We start from the raw sequence: 19,515 nt of genomic DNA, 5'->3' as shown, positions 1-19,515 counted from the left end.
AGGTTAAATGCGTATGTGCTGCGTTGAGCTTGTGGGAATGAAGGGATTGTTGTTTTACTAAGGTATTGACGGTTTAAACTTGTTTTCATTTGATAAAGTGTATTTTTTATTCTGTTTTTCACCGCATGAGGTAGATTTTGCAAATGTGGGATATAAATGAAAATAAACAAACATGAAATTTGGCTTACCAAGAATGACCATAGTGACAAATGCTCAGAGGAGTTACAAATGAATTAGTGTCGGTCAGTCACTGTTTGATACATCCAGATTCTAGTGGATCTTATGGTAACACATTACTGTACTTGTATTCTGACAAACTGCTTTTAATGAGTTTTAATTTTAGTTGGTTTCATTGTGCAGAGCTCAAATCTTTTTTATTCTTTTGAATATTACTTATTATGTTAGTGATGACATGTTTTACCTAATCAACATAGAAACATGACAGCAGATAAAGGCCAAACGGCCCATCTACAGCATCTACTATCTCCTCCTCTCCCTATTGGTTAAGGCTCTTTACACCTGCATTGTGATGTCATAGAGCTTTATGGTTAGAGAAGTATGATGGCAGATAAAGGCCAAATGGCCCATCCGCGGTAACCATTATCTCTTTCTCTCTCCGAGAGATCTCACGTGACTATCCCAGGCCCTTTTGAATTCAGACACAGTCTCTGTTTCCACCACCTCTTCTGGGAGACAGCGCGAGACCCAATAGGTGTGTTCAACAACTACCGAAGTACTACAAGTATGAGCACACTAACCAACTCTGCGATATTATATTTATTGACAGAGGAAAAGACCTCAGTGTCGTGTGTTCACCCTAGACACCCTGTTTTGGATTCAAAGGTCAAAAAACCTCTGTTTCTATAATTTTCTTTTGTGTTTTTCTTTTTATATTTTTAATTATTATTTTCAAATATATATTTTCTTAACTTTCACATAAGTCTGCTTATGATCACAGTGTCAACCAACATATCAAAAGGCTTGGCTAAATTCCAATCTCTTACGGCAGTTTATAGGAATGAAAACATGAAAGTACTTAGCTTTTATTCCCAATCCGTTTCACTGTCGACGGCTTCTTCAGGGGAAGTGCTTCTGAAGTCACTGTTGCTAATGATTTTTAGAATGCCAAGTCAACTGTTTTCAGTGCGCTCATACTTATAGTACCATTCGGCTGCACGATTCATATTCCGGGAAAGCCGCTTTATTCACGTTACCCCTCTCCTAAAGTCACTTCATTGGTTTCCCATCCATTTCCAAATACAATTCAAACTCCTCTTACTGACCTACAAATGTATTCATTCAGCTGCCCCTCACTATCTCTCTTCACTTATTTCCTCCTATAATCCCCCTGTGAGCTCCGCTCAGCTGGTAAGTCCCTCCTATCTGTGCCCTTCTCTTCAACTGCCAACTCCAGACTCCGTCCCTTCTGCCTTGCTGTGCTGTATGCTTGGGTCAAGCTGCCCAAATTCCTACAGCGGGCTCCATCTCTGGCAGTGTTCAAAGCCCAATTAAAAGCCCACCTCTTCCAGAGTGCTTTCAACTCCTAACTCCTCTCACCTTGGGTTCTGCCTCCCCAACCCTATATGTCCTGCCTGTCTGTCCAAGTTAGACTGTAAGCTCTTCCGAGCAGGGACTGTCTATAAATGTCAAAATGTACAGTGCTGCATACGCCTTTCAGCACTATATAAGTGATAAGTAATAGTATCATATGTTTTACCTATATAGCCTGCTGTACTAATAATGGACCAGCATATATCCAATAATCCATTTATTACCTAACAGGATAATTTAAAAACCACAGACACAATAATCACAAGACTTAATGAATGTTTTTCCTTCCAACATTTAGGAACTCTAAAGAAGGAAATTTAGCATGAGTAAGATGTAAAAATTTCCCACTGACAAGCACCAGAGTGTGGAAATCTTTAGGAAGTAGGGTCTCATCTTCTGCCACATTTAAGACCGTTTCTCCTTCCTAAATAAAGAGTTGGTAACTGACCTCACTTTCCCGCTATCCTAAGGGTTTCTGACGAGATCGGTAAGAGCTCACGACAGCACAGTGCAAACTGTGGCAAAACAGGTCAGAAGGCGAAAACTCAAGGGAAGTGGAATCTTTGATGGGAGACAATGACGATAAAGAGAGAGACAGTGATGATAAAGTATTCTTCTACAACTAAGACCGTACCAGCTTTTCCATTTTCTAAATACCCAAAGGAAGGAGACCTCACAACCGTATAGACAAGGTCCTCAGCTTGGCTCTTCACGTCTGTGACTTTCAGATTGTGTGCTGTGATGTGAATTGCAGTTCTACCATCTTTCAGGTTGACGAGTGTCGATGGGATTTTCTTAATAATGAGTGCTGGAGATGATCGATCTTCACGTTCCACCTGTAGAATGATTTAAAAATATGATAATTTAATAATGCCATTAACTTAAATGATCTTACATAGAATAATGTGTCCCCTAATGAATGTGATTAAAATGTATATTATTATTTTAATATAAAAACATATAACTCGATAGTCTCATATGCACAGTGGTTTCAACAAAAGATATACAATAAAATTAAATATTACAAACATGAAATATCTAAAAATACAAATAAAATACAAGTTATTAATAGCTAGCAAATATGCCAAAAGGCTAGTGGAGTAGACGATCCAGACTCAACCAAATAAGATCCCATTGATTCCTTGCCATTTGCAGTCCACTGAACTACTGGGATGCTATACATAAGGACCCAAGGGCCTCTTTTTACAAAGGCGTGGTAGCAAGTCTCGGCGCGGCAAATGTGATGCAACCCGTAGAAACTGAATGGGCTGCATCGCATTTGACACGCAGGAATTGCTATTGTGGTTTTGTAAAAGGGGCCCCAGGATCACAGATTAAACCTCCTCCTCATTCTTAAGTATAGAGGTACGAGATTGTGCTGCAAAGTTCTCAGCCCAACCAACAAACTTCCAAAATTCTGAGCATTATTTTGCCACTGCAGCTGAAAAGAGTGTTATCTTATTCCGTTAAGTGCCAATTAGCAGCAACAAAATTCTACGTTTTGACCTTGTTTCAGATCATTGATTGAACCAGATCCACGTCATTCTCTTCATGGCTGTGTGGCATGGGGCACCATCCTGTTGAAAAAAATGAATGGGCGACTGGCTCCAAAGATGTCTCTGGCTGAGGGCATTTATCAAGCCATCAAGCACCTGCAATTGACCCACATCTCTGGACATGCAGCCTCACACCATCACACACAGAGGATGCTTCATGGTGGCAGTCCTCACTCGGCTACCAACGAACATAGCGGCCACCGTCGCTGCCAAATTATGGAGATTCGGGTCTCATCATTCCCCAAGTTATGCTTTTTTTAAATATGAAAATTTATTTCTAATGATAATAACTAAGGCTAATTTGCTTCTTACTTTCAATACTTTCCCAGGTTTATATTATATACTGACCAGTTTACAAATTTTCCCTATCTGTCCCAGTGGGGTCACAATCTACCTATGGTACCGGGGGCTAATGGAGGGTTAAGTGACTTGACCAGGGTTATAAGGAGCAGAACTGGGATCAAACTCACAACAGCAAAAGAATGTAGCAGAAAGAAAGTGAGGTAAATTGGAAAACTCCACAAAGCAAAACGCCCTCACTCATCAGGGTTAGATCAAATCTGTAAAATTCTTATATAGTCTGTAGATAACTTTCTTCTTTATAATTCAAAAGCCATAAAGACAATCAACAGCTGGGAAGTCATTTTCACTTATCCTTTATTGCAGTATAATTTGCTTGCCCCAACAATTGTATGCCTGACGGGACCCGTTTTGATTATGTATTTATAATGATGATTAGATTACTTTATTAGTTTATTAAGACTTGTGTTCGATTATGTATTTATAGTGATGATTAGATCAATTCATAAGCTATTGCACGGTTTTAGGGTAATAATGTATAAAAAAAATTTTTGTATTAAAGTTTTCTTTATATTTGTATTGTATAGTGCTCCCTGTTGGAACCCTTGAGAAAGCCTGTTTAGGCGAAACGGGTCCCGTCGGGCATACAATTGTTGGGGCAAGCAAATTATACTGCAATAAAGGATAAGTAAAAATGACTTCCCAGCTGTTGATTGTCTTTATGGCTTTTGAATTATAAAGAAGAAAGTTATCTACAGACTATATAAGATTTGATCAAACTCCCAACCTCAGGGTGCTGAGGCTGCAGCTCTAAGCACTTGGAAATTTCTCCACTACACTTTTATAAGCTGCTCATGCAGGGCTATCCACTGATATTCAACAGCACTTAACTGGATAGTGCCACTGAATATCCCCTTTAACTGGCTAATCTAAAACTGGCTAGGTTACGGACAGCCCAGGGGCAGAGTCAGCACTTACATGGTTGAGTGCTGATATTGAGTGCTTAACTGCATAAGGCAGCTGGTTAGGGTTTCCAGACGTCTGGATTTCCCCAGTCACGTCCTCCTTTTGAGGACATGTCCGGGGGTCCGGATAGCTTTTCGAAACCCGGCACTTTGTCCGGGTTTTGAAAAGCTTCTTTCAACTCGCTGTCGGGCAGGCAGCGGGGGCAGGGCTAGGATGGGATCAGGGACGGGCCTGGGGCGGGGCCAGTGTGGGGATGGGTGGGACTGGGCGGGCCTGGGGGCGGGGCTAGGGGGGTGTCCGGATTTTCCAAACAGAAAATCTGGTAACCCTATAACTGGGCAAACTGGATTGCAGAAAACACAGTCCAATCTTTGTCTAGTTCACCTAGTTAGTTAAGGGCTGAATATTGACCTTAATCAGGTAAGTGTCGTCCATTCACAAAATCTTGAAGACATGATTGTTTTCTTCCACTTTTTTCCGATATTTGATTGATGTAATTTTTTTTCTCATGCTTCTTCCACTTCAGGTTATTGAGGCCAGCAGCGTGCCTGATTTTAAGGCCAAATGGGACAGACACATGGGATCTATTCACAGAGAAAAGTAGGGGAGGGTCTTTGGGGTGGGCAGTGGCCCTTATCTGCCGTCTATTTCTATGTTTCTATTGTGATTTACATTGAAGTCTTATTGTATTAATAATGATTTTTTTTTTTAAACTGAAAACTGCTTTTAAACCTTTTTTGTACTGAGCGGTATATACAATCAATAAAACCAGCCAAATCAGGATATTCATGGCGACTAGCCAGTATATACACCTTAGGCTGCAAGGTTTTGCACCTAGAAACATCTCTGGTTGGCTCTGCATGAATTGGGAAAAACTAGATATCCTATTAAATGGAGAAAAAACATAGGAGTCCTTTTACTAAGGCGCGCTAACCGATTTAGCACGCATTAATCGATTTAGTGCACGTTGACGATTAGCGCATGCTAAATGCTAAGGCGCCCATAGAATATAATGGGCGCCTTAGCATTTAGTGCACTAAATCAGTCTTGCCTGATCTGACATATATATACACATAAAAGCTATCTAATTTCTCATGCTTCATTATACAACATTTTAAGGTCGTACGTACCTGTATGGTGAAGACCACTGGATCGTCTCTCAATTTTCCCTCAACCAGGAAGCCTGGGTTGATCTTGTCTGTAGCAATAAACAAAAATTTGTCCAGCTGCCCTGCTCTACCATTGTGTCTGTAGGTCACGTCCATGTTGTTCACATCTGTCTGAGTAAATACGCTCTGAAGCAAGATGCTCCCTTTTAGGTGCAGGTGGCCATGCTGAGGGTGTTGGATAACCCAGTATGTAAGGTTATCCGTTGGACTATCGGGATCTGCCAGCTGAAGAAGATCTTGAGAGATCACGCCCAGGCTACCTTCCTGTAATTGGATGCCTTTGTTTTTAACCAAGGTGGGTGGTATGTGATCTGGGTGCACTATAATGAAATCCAGGAAGCCATCTGTAGCCTTCAAGCCATTGTTGACAGTGAAGCTAAAACGAGAAAAGAGTAAATTTAAAATGGCTCCATTACCAATTTAAAAAAAAACTTTGCACAAGCATTTTCTGGTTCATAGCGATGTTGAGCATAAACAGGATGGCCAAGACTCTCCCAAAGCCAGGTTGTCAGAGACTATAGCAGCTGTCTGTTTGGCCATCCGTAATGCACCTGTCTCCTGGATGGCTGTGGTATTCATTTATAATCCAGCTAAAATAAGCATAGATGGGGTTTTTTTTCCTGCATAATATTCACATTGACGTAGTCTTTAAAGACGAGCACTTATCTTCATTTCAAAACTGTAGTTCTTTAAACAAATATTTTTTGAATGGGATTTCCTTGAAACAGCAAGTTGGCGAAACATGATTTCATGTCAGAGCACTGAGCAGTTTTGAAATGAAGATAAGTGCTCATCTTAAAATATTAATTAATAAATGGTAAAAATCTTTTGATTCGGTAGGAGGCGGAGATGCTGACCGATGAGGAGACTAGCTACTTGTAATCCGAACTTGAATGAAATATGTTTGTTAGGATGTAGCCACTGAGGTCTTTTCTCCAGATAAATGACTACATTAGAACTTCTCTTGAAAAAAAACTTAGATTTAAGAGAAGATATCTGAGGGACAATTCATTACTCATTACTATAAAATTTAAGACTGTAAGAAGTTAAGTTTTTGACGACTGATTATAGTGCTTCTCTTAAAAGTAATATACAGAGAAAGATAATGCCAAGTGATTATCTGATAAGCAATCTGCACTAAGGCACGCTAACCGACTTACGGTTGCATTAGCATTTGCCATGCGCTAAATTGGTTAGAGCACCTTAGTAAAAGGATCCCTAGGTGACATGAATTGCTGCTTTAAAATGATAAAATTGTTTTATGGGTGCTGATGGAAAATTACCATCAAAAAACATTATTTTGCAGTTAGAACATGGCTGGGACAAGTTATCAGATATATGGTTGCTTCTGTGGTGAAAAGGACATGCTCTTTTTTTTTTTTTCACGATGTGCACAGCCAGAACATCTAGAAAGGGCCTAATACACAATAATGGCATTTTACTAATGTTTGTTAAGTACTGAATGTACAAACTGATGCACATTAACCGCTGCCTCACAAGTGTGCCAACTGTCAGACCAGTGGTTTAGCAGTTAATACACACTGATTAGGGCAGGAGAGTAGCTGGAGCTGGCTGTGTTTATATCAGGCTCCTATAACTCAAATTAAACACTGCACTTTTTTGCTTACTTACAACTTAAACTTTTACAGCTTTTCATTCAGTCTATGTCAGTGGTCTCCAACTCCAACCCTTTGCAGGGCCACATTTTGGGATTTGTAGGTACTTGGAGGGCCTCAGAAAAAATAGTTAATGTCTTATTAAAGAAATGACAATTTTGTATGAGGTAAAACTCTTTATAGTTTATAAATCTTTCCTTTTGGCTAAGTCTTAATAATAATATTGTCATTTATAGCTAAAGAGACATATGATCAAGAAACGGTTTTTGTGATTATGATAAACATACCGAGGGCCTCAAAATAGTACCTGGTGGGCTGCATGTGGCCCCTGGGCCGCGAGTTTGAGACCACTGGTCTATGTCAAGGCACCAGTCCTCAGGTTTTCTTTTTTCAAACTTCTTCCATTTATTTTGTCTGGAGAAGGGAAAAATTTAACTTCTCTTCATTTTAAAAACAATTCTCCTCATGTCCTGTGATTTGTGCTGGACCTACACATATATTTACATCCCATCCTCCTCCTAGACAATGAAAGAAAAGCCTACAGCAGCCTGCTTCAACTGGACCACCGAAAGATATCAGAACCCCAGAAACTACAAAGAGCATAATTGTTGTCTGTGAATTGAGATGTATTTTAACTACATAACTATTTTAAGATTCTATTCTATGAAACAAAAATCTGCTATCAGCCCCCTCAGCATCAACTCTCTACATAGAAATTCACACATAAATGTAAAGTACAGTCATTTGTTTCTCAACTGCTTGGAAGGCTTTGATTAGACCTGGGCTGAATTTACAACTATAAAGATCTGTTTCTCAAACCTGTTTAAAAGCAGTCAATCCTTCAGTGCCAACTGAACTGAGAGTGGTAACTATTCCTTTCTTTCAACACTTGGCCCACTGTGAAGTCTTACTCTCCTCACCACCTGCATCATTACCAGCTGGGCAAGCTACTCTCGGGAATCCAGCTGTGCAGCATTAAGCCCAACCACAATGACATCACAAGTACCAGATGCTTCTCCGTTTTAAAGGAATTACAGTCCTGAGAGAGGTAATTGTTTTTCAGGGCAGATCCAGTCCACCCAAACAGGATCATGAGACAGGAGAGAGGCATAGGAGCCAAAGCTCTGCTCCCTGTCAACATAATCAGGACCACTGGAATCGCCGTAAGCTGCCCCAATAGAACCTATTGTGTTTTCCTTTTATGTTTACTTTACTTAAAAATTGTAGTTCTCCCCTTTTTTCCTTCTTGTTTTCAATTGCCCTTTCCCAATTCAAGTCTGCCCAATTGTATGAAGTTTTAATCTTCTTTATGTTGTTCATTCCCCCATTTTATATTTTAACTTTTTAATTGTACAACGCTTTGAATGTTAGTTTAATCAAATTTTTAATAAACTATGAAACTATGAACTATGAACCATGAGGAAGGGGAGAAGCATGGGAGCCAAAGCTCTGTCTCTATTGACATCACCAGGGCCACCGGACTCCCCAATTAAATTATACAGGGCAGCTCCGGACCACTTGGGAAGGAGGCATGGAAGCCAAGGCTCTGCCTCCTGCCATCACTAGGGCCACCAGAATCCTCAATTAAGCTCTTCAGGGTGGCTCAGGTCCACCTGGGGGCTACTCCAATGGGACCATGAGACAGGAGAGAGGCATGGGAGCTGAAGCTCTGCCACCTGCTGACATCACCAGGGCTGCCAAAATCCCCAATTAAGTTCTTTAGGGCAGCTCTGGTTCACCCAAAAGCTGTCCCAACTGGCCCATGAGGCAGGAGACAGGTGTGAGAGCTGAAGCTCCGCTCCCCTGATGACATCACCAGGGCCACCTGAATCCTCAATTAAGTTCTTCAGGTCAGCTCTGGTCCACCCTGAAGCTGCTCTGATGGGACCATGAGGCAAGAGAGAGGCATGGGACCTTAAGCTCCACCTCCTGCTAACATCACCAGGATTGTCGGAATCCCCAATTAATTTCTTCAGGACAATTCTGGCCCATCCAGGAGCTGCCCCAGTGGGACCACGAGACAAGAGAGAAGTATGGGAGCTGAAGCTCTGCCCCCCTGCTGGTCACCAGGGCCACCTAGTCGGGCGGCACATGCTAAAGACATGCTTCTTAGCATATTTCTTTGCGCAGCCACAATAAACTCTCCAAACAAGACCCTCAGACACCACAAAAACTGCTGAAAAACTCACCCAATGAGAACCAAACCAAATATTAGAGCACTTTAGTGCTCATGTTTATCCAATCATATATTTTCTTGATATTTAAGGATCTCCCTGTATGTATATTGAGAACAATATTCAACTGGGGTAGTCAGCATTTTTTTTAAAATGTTGGCCCCTCCCAGCTGAAACAGACCTAAATATTCAGTGCTTGCATTTACTATGCGGGTACTCGGAAGCCTGCTGGGACTTACCAAGGTATCACTTACAGTATATTAAATTAATCAGTGGCAATAGACAGTTACCCAAGGAACCAAGGACAGCCTTTAGCTGAGGATAGATATGCTTCATTCTAGAAATATACTATTTAGGTTTATGTATTTATCAGCTCTTGGTTGGTTTTTTTGTGGTCTAGATATCCTTCTACAATGGGGAGGTGGGGGAGGGGGTGTTTGAAGTTCTATATAGCTAGCCAAAATTAGGTGCTCAATTACTGATACCAATCAGTTATTAGAGTTAACAAGCACTTAATTGACCGTCATTAGGAGTTTTATGTGTAGATCTGCCCTATTCTATAACATGCATGCCTAATTTTCATAGTACGCAACTCCACAGGGAGCGTGACAATGGGAGAGGCATGTACAGCTCAGTGCTATTTCCAGAATTTAGGTGCAGTGCTATAAAATACCTGTATTAACTCCATCCGTTGGGTACAAGCTTTTACACCAGTCTTTAGCAGGTATAAGTGCTCATGCCCACATTTAAGCACAAAGGCCCCGATTCTATAAACGATGCCTAAAACATAGGCACTAAGACCGTGGCACACAGTGCACGTCAATCATTAGTTAGGCACCATTTCTAGAACTGCGCTTAGCAGCAGCTAAATTAGACCCGGGTGCTAGTAGGCGTCAAAACCTTAGGTACCCTCTATTTATGCCAGGGTTTTCTTGGCTTAAATATCGATGCCTACCAGCGCCTAAGTCCAATTTAGGCGTGTATGTGCATAACACACCCGTGACCCACCCTCGGTCCGCCCTTAACCACGCCTACTTTCTGGTAGGCACCTTGGACTAGGCACCCAGCTGAGGGTGGTAGGCACCTACCGAGTTAGACGCTTAGAAAGCAATTTTAATTTAAGGCAGTTAAGCTTGATAAAAGGGGAGCAAGTTAAGTGCCTAGATCGACTAGGCATGCCAATCTAATTGACTAACTTTAGGCATCTTTTATAGCAGTAGTGTGCAGTCAAGGCCTTCAGGTAATTCACCCCACCCCCCTAAAGGCCCCAAGGATAATAATAATAGTAATAACAGTTTATATACCACAGGACCGTGAAGTTCTATGCGGTTTACAATGGATAAAAGATGTTACAAATTAATTAGAATTAACAAGGTTAGAAGCTAGTTATTAACAGCGCTAGAGATCAGTTATTGTGGAGTAGGATTGTACAGGTTAGTTGCCTAAATACGTCAGAAACAGGTATGTTTTTAGGTGATTCCTAAATTCCCCACAAGTAGTAGGCGTGAGGGTACTGCTCTGAATTTGTGTTCAAATATGTTTAAATATGTTTTTTAGTACCTTGCTATGATTAAGATGATACATGATGCTCTTATATATTTTGGTACTAATGTTTGTTACTATAACACTATCTTACTGAATGTTAATTGTTCTCAATGCATTCCTTGCTCTGAATTTGATTGGTTGAGCAGGCAAAAGGTGGATGCTGCTCAGCCAATCAAATTCAGATCAGTACGGTCAGGGTCAGGGGGGGTGGGGAGGGGCTGTCAGAGAATCCCCTGCCCAAGGGCCCTGCTTTTTCTTTTTGTTTAAAGGGCTGTGGCTCACTGGTTGAGCCGCTGCCTCTGCACCCAGAGGGTTGCGAGATCAAAAATCCTGGTTGCTGCTCCTTGGGACCCTGGGCAAATCTTTCGGCGCCCACCGCCTTGAATGTAAGCGTTGAAATGCCAAAGCCACAAAAAGGTGATGCACAAGTCCCCCCCCCTTCCCTTTGATGCAGTTTGACTGGTTCAGCAGTTGCCCTACTCAGTAAACCAAAGAAATAAAAATACAAAAGCAGGGCTGTAGAGCTGGGGATTGACTGAATACCCAGAAAGCCCTCACCGCACGCCACTGTTTTATAGAATCTGGGCCAAAATGCATGCTAAGCTAATATTCCATCCAAGCTGTTCTACATGGAACAGCCTTTATAGAATATTAGCTTAGTGCAAATCAACCCAGTGCCGAACTTTAGGCAGAATTTCCCCTAGGAACATCTCTTGTGTGGATGATGCATCCATCAGAGAGAATAAAGAATGACTTTGGCTAATGCCCCTTGTTCTTTGGCTGTTTCACAGGGAAATTCAGACGGAGAAAACCCAGTTGCCTTTATTTTAATCACACTGCTGCAAAAAGGCAAGTATGAATAATTAACCAGGCCCCTGTATTTCACCAAAATCATATTACCGACAACTAGCACGCCGCCTTGCATTGCCTGCACGGGCTAGATTAGAACGCTCAAGTTGTCCGCAGCGTTCCCTTTAAATTTGTCGCTCAATCTGTAACTGCTTCAAAGGCCAACGCTTCCCTCGCTTTAATTAAAGAATTTAAAATAAATTTACATTGAAATCCTATGTGCCTAGGTCTGTCAAAATTGATGCTTTAATAACATTTCACCTTTTTTTCTAGTGCCCTGAAATCTGTTAAAATTACCACGAATCTAATTGGGAACAAAGTTGTCAATTGCACACTGTTCTGACAGTTTGTCTTTCTGCAAACTGCTGACAGATTGCACGCTAGGCATGTGTTGAGCAGATGGGTAAGTTAAAAGGAACACAACAAAAAAGCAATTTATTAAATCACCTGGAACCAGCCGCTCCATTCCAAAAATAGTGAGAATGAAATATAGCGGGGAGTTTGTTAGGGAGCCAGGAGAGCTGGCACCAGGCTATGCCAGAAGGTACCAGTTACAAAACAAGATAAACATTTTGAGAAGCCTCAGCTGTGTTGCAGAATAATGAGGAGTTATTTAACCCAATATAGATCATCTCCAGAAATTAATTTAGGGAGCAGGTTCTTAATGTTTTTATCCCTGGTTTTAACCCTCTTTGGCATCTTCTTGTCTTGATGGTTGCCACCGTTGCATCTCTTTACCTCTAGTTAGAAAGAAGGTAGGCGACAGACTGTGTGTGTTTTTTTTTTTTTTTCTCTCTCTGGAGTCACTTCTTAACTCATCCAACAGAGGGTGTTGAATAAGCCATGCAGATGGCACCTTCTCCCACAGATACTTAGCACATTATCTCTTTCATGTGCTCAGTCAGTCTCCACACATCCAGGGCATACTAAATCCAATGCCAGGCTTCAGGTTACTGCATTAGCAGGACGCCTCCAGGGTAACATATTGTATTGAAGAGGTCTGACAATATCTCATTCTAAACCAGCTTTTTTATTTTAAGTACCTTTTTTTTTTCCTTATTATTATTTTCCTCACCAGCCTATTACTATCATCGTATCCACCGCAAGCTTTTTACACAGACATGCTAAATATATAGAACCATCTAGAAAAGTTTAACTCAACTGAACAACAGGTTTTTTTTAACCTAGCACAACACACCATGAGGGGGGTTGTATTTTAATAAAAACATACGTTGAAGTCCACTGCTATAAATTACAGATGTCCGTTCATTTGAAATGATATGGGACTTGTCAATGACATGAAAACAAACAAACAAGCACAAATTTTAGGGGAAATTCTATTATGGCATTGAGGGCTCCTTTTACTAAGGTGCGTTAGGGCCTTAACGCGTGGAATAGCGCACGCTAAATTGCCGTACGCGCTAGACAAAAGCGTACTGCGCGGTTTAGCACGCGGCAATTTCGTGCGCGCGCTAAAAAACGCTAGCGCACCTTACTAAAAAGAGCCCTGAATGTTAGGTGCTATTTCCGTGCCCAATTTTCAGCACTGAAAAAGCTTTCTAATGGACAGAAGGCGCCAAACTGGGGCACAATGTTAGATCTGCATGAAAATATACTTATGTGCCTATTTATACTGCAAAAGCAAATAAGGCGTTTATAAATAATACAAAATACAGCAATAAAAATTATAACGAACTCAAAAAAATTCGATTATGTCTCCCCCCCTTTCAGAAAAATGTACACTGGTTACCAATTCCGCATAGAAAATGGCAAATGAGTTTTAACACTGAGAAATGCAAAGCCATGCATGTAGGGAAAAAGAACCCGATGTTCAACTATAAAATGGAGGGGATCGTTGTTGGGGGTGAGCAAACTTGAAAGAGACCTGGGGGCGATGGTGGACACAACATTGAAAGCATCAGCACAGTGTGCGACAGCCTCAAAGAAAGAGAACAGAATGTTGGGTATCATCAAAAAGGGTACCCGACCAGGACGAAGGAAGTCATTTTGCCGCTGTATCGGGTGATGGTGCGCCCACATCTGGAGTACTGTGTCCAGTACTGGTCGCCGTACCTCAAAAAGGACATGGCGGTACTTGAGGGAGTCCAGAGAAGAGCAACAAAGTTGATAAAAGGTATGGAAAACTTCTCATATGCTGACAGATTGGAAATGCTGGGGCTATTCTCCCTGGAAAAGCGGAGACTTAGGGGAGACATGATAGAAACCTTCAAAATCATGAAGGGCATAGAGAAGGTAGACAGGGACAAATTCTTCAGGCTGTGGGGAGCCACAAGTACAAGGGGGCACTCGGAGAAATTGAAAAAGGACAGGTTTAGAACAAATGCTAGGAAGTTCTTTTTCACTCAGAGGGTGTTGGACACATGGAACGCGCTCCCGGAGGCTGTGATAGGCCAGAGCACGCTACAGGGGTTCAAGGAGGGTCTAGATAGGTTCCTAAAGGGGATTGAGGGGTACAGATAGAAGTAGAGGTAGGTTATAGGATTAGACAGAAACCACTTCACAGGTCATGGACCTGATGGGCCGCCGCAGGAGCGGACCGCTGGGCGCGATGGACCTCTGGTCTGACCCAGTGGAGGCAACTTCTTATGTTCTTAGAATTACTTTCAAACTGGTACTTTTAACATTCAAAATCCGTCAGGCATAACAACCAGTTTTCCTAGATAAGCTACTCACCCCTTATACTCCCTTAACGCCTCTAAGATCTGCTGATCAAAATCTCCTGACCGTCCCCTCTTTGAAAATCATCAATACAAGAAGAGCAGAAATTTTCTCCGTTAACAGCGCCACAAACATGGAACCATTGGCCATCCTTTATTAGAGCCGAGACACAATTAAATTCCAAAAGCTTTCTCAAAAGTTTCCTTTTTAATGACACATTCGAGAGCTGAAGTTAGTGGCAAACATCTGACCCGTAAAATTAAAATAATTAATATCTCCACAGCGATAACCTAGCCTTTTTTAAGGCTACCATTCAACCCTCCTTTGCATGTTTACCTATTTTATGTTACTTTCCTATTACATTTGTAGTTCTCAGCCTAACCAACCAGCATCCTAAATTCTGAGCGTTATTTTGCCATTGTAGCTGAAAAAGTGCCAATTTCCAGAATCGAAATTCTATGTTTTGACATTATTTCAGATCATTGATTGAACCATATCCATGTCATTCTCTTCTTGGTTGGGCTGAGAACATTTCAGCACCCTCTTGTAGTGTGAAGAGTCTCAGTCGCTGGTAACCAGAGCTCAGATTGTGATGTCATAATAATTCCACCAATAAGAGCCAACCTCATCAGTGATGTCACAATGGCTTCATTGTAACAAAAGTGAGCCAAGTATAGGACAAATGAAGGAGTGCTGAAAAGTTCTCAGACCAACCAATCAACTTCCTAAATTCTGACCATTATTTTTGCCACTGTAGCTGAAAAGAGTGTTATCTTATTTCGTTAAGTGCCAATTTGTAGAAACAAAATTCTACATTTTGACATTGTTTCAGATCATTGATTGAACAATATTCATGTCAATCTCTTCTTGGTTGGGCAGAGAACTTTTCTGCACCCCCTTGTAAGACCATAAGAATAGCCTTACTGGGGTGGGGGGGGGGGAGACAATTCAAGATGGCGTCCTAGCAGTACATGCCGTGAGGATCTCTGACTTGTGAAACTTTCTCCTTGAACTTTGTAGTTCTAAATAACTTTGATAAGATGGGTAAGAGAAAGGGGAAGGTTAGGGCTTACCCTTCTGAGTCCTCTCTACTTCCTCATTCCTCCATTGAGAGATTTGTGGTCCGCACAGCGAGATTCCTCGGAGCGGGTGCAGGTGCAGAGGCGGCCCTACCTGAGCACAATGTCACTCTGAGCCCGGAGGAGAGACTTCTACCCTTTGACCCAGTCATAGAGATGCACACAGAGCAATAGATAAGTCCGCAGAGAGCGAGAAGCACTGCGGTAACCTCATCGTCAGAGGGGAGTGTCTGAAGGATGAAGGGAGATTCTAGTGTGCTGAACGCTGGTATGGGAGCTGTTTCTGAGCTCCTCTTGGAGTCTGAAGGCGCTGTGGGTGGTTTGCTGCCCTGGAAGAGTCCCAGAACTGTGGAATTTGGTGAACGATAGGATACTAGCGAGCACTTTCTAACACCTCTAACTAAGCCCTCCCATGTAACTTTAGACTCCTATCTGGGAAGCTGTAGTGCGCTTGGAGAAGATTTTCATTGGAAATAAAACTTTGGTTGATAATTCCTTACAAGATGCTAAAACAAGAATCATCACCCAGGAAGCAAAAAACTTTGAGTTGGAAAGAAAAATGGAGGAAGCCCGACGCAATCTAAAAGAAGTAAGAACTAGTTGGATTGAAGAATTATACCCGTAGGTTGAATCTGCGTTTCGCCAACTTTCCTCAATCTAAGAGTATAGCCCCCATTGAACTGCTTAAGAAATATAAGATGGAAGTTCTGGGGGTTCCTAAAGAAGCTGTGCCTCCATTTTCCCCGAGTATATTTCCCACTGGGAACAAAGCGACAGACTTAGGTCCAGGAAGATCTATCAATGGACAATTTGAATGTTACCCAGTTATTAGAAAGATCAATGGAAGAAGAGTGCATAAGATCGACACTCCTGGTGTCACTTGTGTTTGAGTCTGACAAGGACTGGGTGATGAGGCTGTATTTTCGTAACTGAGAAATTGTTTATGGGAGGAAAAGTATGGGCATTTCCTGGTGTCCGTGCTGATACACAGGAAAAAAGGAGGCAGTTCTTGATGTTATGCCCCCAGATTTTATCCCTAGGTCTCATTTCTTTTTACGTTACCCCTGTAAATGCTTAATTCAATATAATAGGTATCTTTTCTTTGAGACCAAACAATTAAAGTCTTTTCTGGAAAATAAGCGCAAAATACAGGTCCAGACTATGCCATTAAAATTAGAATAAAAACGTACAGACCTGCCTCCAGAACATCAGCACCTGGCATAGGAAAGCCTAGTAGAGCTGCACAGAGGTAGCTTAAGTAGTCTGGAGGGTGGGCAAGTGAACCATAGAGAGGAGGACCCAGGCCCATAAACTACTCTAACCATTGCATTCATGGTAAAACATGCGTATCCACTAACCCCCCCCCAAACCCTATTGTACTGCCATATAGGTGGCACCTGAAACCAAAAGGGCTATTGGGGTGGTAGACAGGTGGGTCTAGAAGATTTTGGGGATGTTTTTGGGCACTCACCATGACCTGTAAAGGCGTTGCGGTGAGATGTTTGTGTGGCTCCCTTTTTGTGAAGTTTGCAGCAGTGTCCTGTAAGACAGCGGTTCCCAACCCTGTCCTGGAGGACCACCAAGCCAATTGGGTTTTCAGTCTAGCCCTAATGAATATGCATGAGAGAGATTTGCATATAATGGAAGTGACAGGCATGCAAATCTGCTCCATGCATATTCACTAGGGCTAGCCTGAAAACCCGATTGGCCTGGTGGTCCTCCAGGACAGGGTTGGGAACCACTGCTGTAAGATGCCCTACTATTCTGTCACCATGTCTGGGTGGCCCACCCATCACTTTGTGGCCCCTCCCACATATTAATTTTTTTTAGTATTTACCAACCACTTATAGCCTAAGTGTCTACATTCAGGTTCTCAAGCATTTTTTCCTGTCTAGCCTGGCAGGCTCACACTCTGCCTAATGTACCATGGGCAATGGGGGATTAAGTGACTTACCCAGGGTCACAAGGAGCAGCGTGGGATGGTACTATGGTAGAAGGGAAAGGATAGGAAGGAGTGCAGAGACTGGGTGACCTTGCAAGACAATGAGTGGCACCAGTGTTTTTGTGTTAGAAAATAATGTGTCACTCATTACTGTCGTAACTGAAATAATTGATGGAAACGTAATTGAGAGTCCAAGTTGTAAATCCAAAGATTAGCAAGTAATATGGAACACTCGATTTTACATATAATGTTTAACTTAAAACAGAGGAAAAAAGACCTCATGAAAATACTGAACACGTAGCTAGACCACAGAATTTGTGAGCAATATTTAATCTTTACCGGCATCACAACAAGCTCTATTAATACCCCCGGAGAAGCCTGTTGGAGCGAAATGGATGGGACCTCCGTCGGGTTATTAAGGTAAGTGCTTGATGTTTTGAAGCCACACGCAATTTTATTTGTGAATTCTACATAGAGCTGCTGGTTTATTTATGCTCAATTGCAAATAAGAGAGATTTTGATATGGAGAGATTTTGATACTCTATCACTATATTTATTTATAATTACAACACATATTTAATGAAAAATAAATTTACATAAATATTAAAAAATTATACAGGGGTTTTTGACCAGTGATGAAAACCAACCCCAATTGGTTATGATCTGTTTGATTATAGTCCAGGGTTTTTTTTGAGGTCTTTTTTCCTCTGTTTTAAGTTAAACATTATATATAAAATCGAGTGTTCCATATTATTTGCTACTCATTACTGTCAACAAAGAAAAAATTAAGTATGATCAATGATGAGATTTTGGATATTATAATCCAACTAAAAAACATGTGCAGGACAATATTACCGAGTTAAAGGAAAAGAGAGTAGGAATGTTATTGTATATAAATCTATCAAGTTCAACCAAGTCATAGGGCCATGGCTCCTAGCCCTTGATCTTTCAGAGTTACGTTTCCAAGACCATATACTATACCTTAATTAATCATTTAAAATAAGAATGTTGGCATCCCATAGAATCAATGAGACACCCAAGGGATCTTCAGAAAGAAGAGAGGCAGAGACATGTAAGTTGCACTTGAGGGCTTATAGTTAGATATTAGTAAAAAAAAAGGTTGGATAGAGCAGGCGTCCTCCATCCAGTCCTTGAGATACACCTGGCCAGTCAGAGATTCAGGATTCCCACGACTATGCACGAGATAAATTTGCATACAATAGAGGAAGTGAATACAAATCTATTTCACAAATATTCTTTCTGGATATGCTGAGCGAGTGGCTAGGTGTGTCTTGAGAACTGGGTTGAGAACAGGGACAGGCAGCTCCAGTCCTTTATTGTTCTTCTATCCTATTGCAAATTGTATTTCTCTCCCTATCCCTCTTGTGTCAATGAGTCATTTAAGACTGTTGTTGTCTAATTATGTCTCCCAAAAGATTTTATCTGTTTATGACTTTTTACACCGCTTAGACAACTTTTTAAGCAGTATATCAAATTTTAATTAAAACTTGGAAAACTTAAATAAGCTCAGACATGCAATGCCTTTGTTGAACACAAATATATCTTATGTATATTCAGTGGAGTTTCCGAAAGCATGACTGGATAAAGTATTTGAGGAGCCTATGGTAGACGAGGCCGGCCTTGAAAATGGATACACACAGATAAATTTCAAAACGCTAGACATCTTTTCACTAGGTTATGTTAAGAAATGGCCTTCCTGCATTCTAATGTGTGATTTTCTCACACAGCCATTTTTACCATGGGCCTGTTATAATTTCTCCATGGGACTGACAAAAATATTATCTTGGGGACACTTAGGGAGATTTTGTATAGGACACCGGTCTCAGCAGCCGCCTAAGAAGTAGCTGAGAATCGCATAAGGGACAGACGCCTAAATCCTGCCTGATTGTCTAACCAGCGCCCATGTCAGAGGCGCTGGGGGACCCCCCCCCCCCGCCGTAAAGTTGTCCGGCAAGAGGGATTACCAATCTCTCCTACCCCTGAACCACCCCAGTACACCAGGCAGGAGGAATGCCCATTTAGATATCAATTGTTTATGTAAGATTTATCATAAGAACATAAGAACATA

The 19,515-nt window shown here is 41.5% G+C and overlaps 1 protein-coding gene across 5 annotated transcripts in view; it reads right to left on the bottom strand.

The window, feature by feature from the left end:
- LOC117346421 (FRAS1-related extracellular matrix protein 1-like) overlaps positions 1 to 19,515 on the bottom strand; it is a 225,785-nt gene that overhangs the window by 39,291 nt on the left and 166,979 nt on the right. For all 5 annotated transcript variants that reach the window (XR_004536585.1, XR_004536584.1, XR_004536582.1 and 2 more), the window contains 2 exons: positions 5,504 to 5,918; positions 2,186 to 2,387 (listed from right to left, as the gene is read on the bottom strand). Coding sequence is in view for 1 of the 5 variants with exons in the window: in XM_033915953.1 (XP_033771844.1) it covers positions 2,186 to 2,387; positions 5,504 to 5,918 (617 nt within the window). In the remaining 4 variants the exon portion in view is untranslated. The remainder of the gene's footprint in view (positions 1 to 2,185; positions 2,388 to 5,503; positions 5,919 to 19,515) is intronic.

This window comes from Geotrypetes seraphini, chromosome 12 (genome assembly GCF_902459505.1).
Source record: "Geotrypetes seraphini chromosome 12, aGeoSer1.1, whole genome shotgun sequence".
NCBI lineage: Eukaryota > Metazoa > Chordata > Amphibia > Gymnophiona > Dermophiidae > Geotrypetes > Geotrypetes seraphini.
This window is presented reverse-complemented; position numbering and strand designations above follow the sequence as displayed.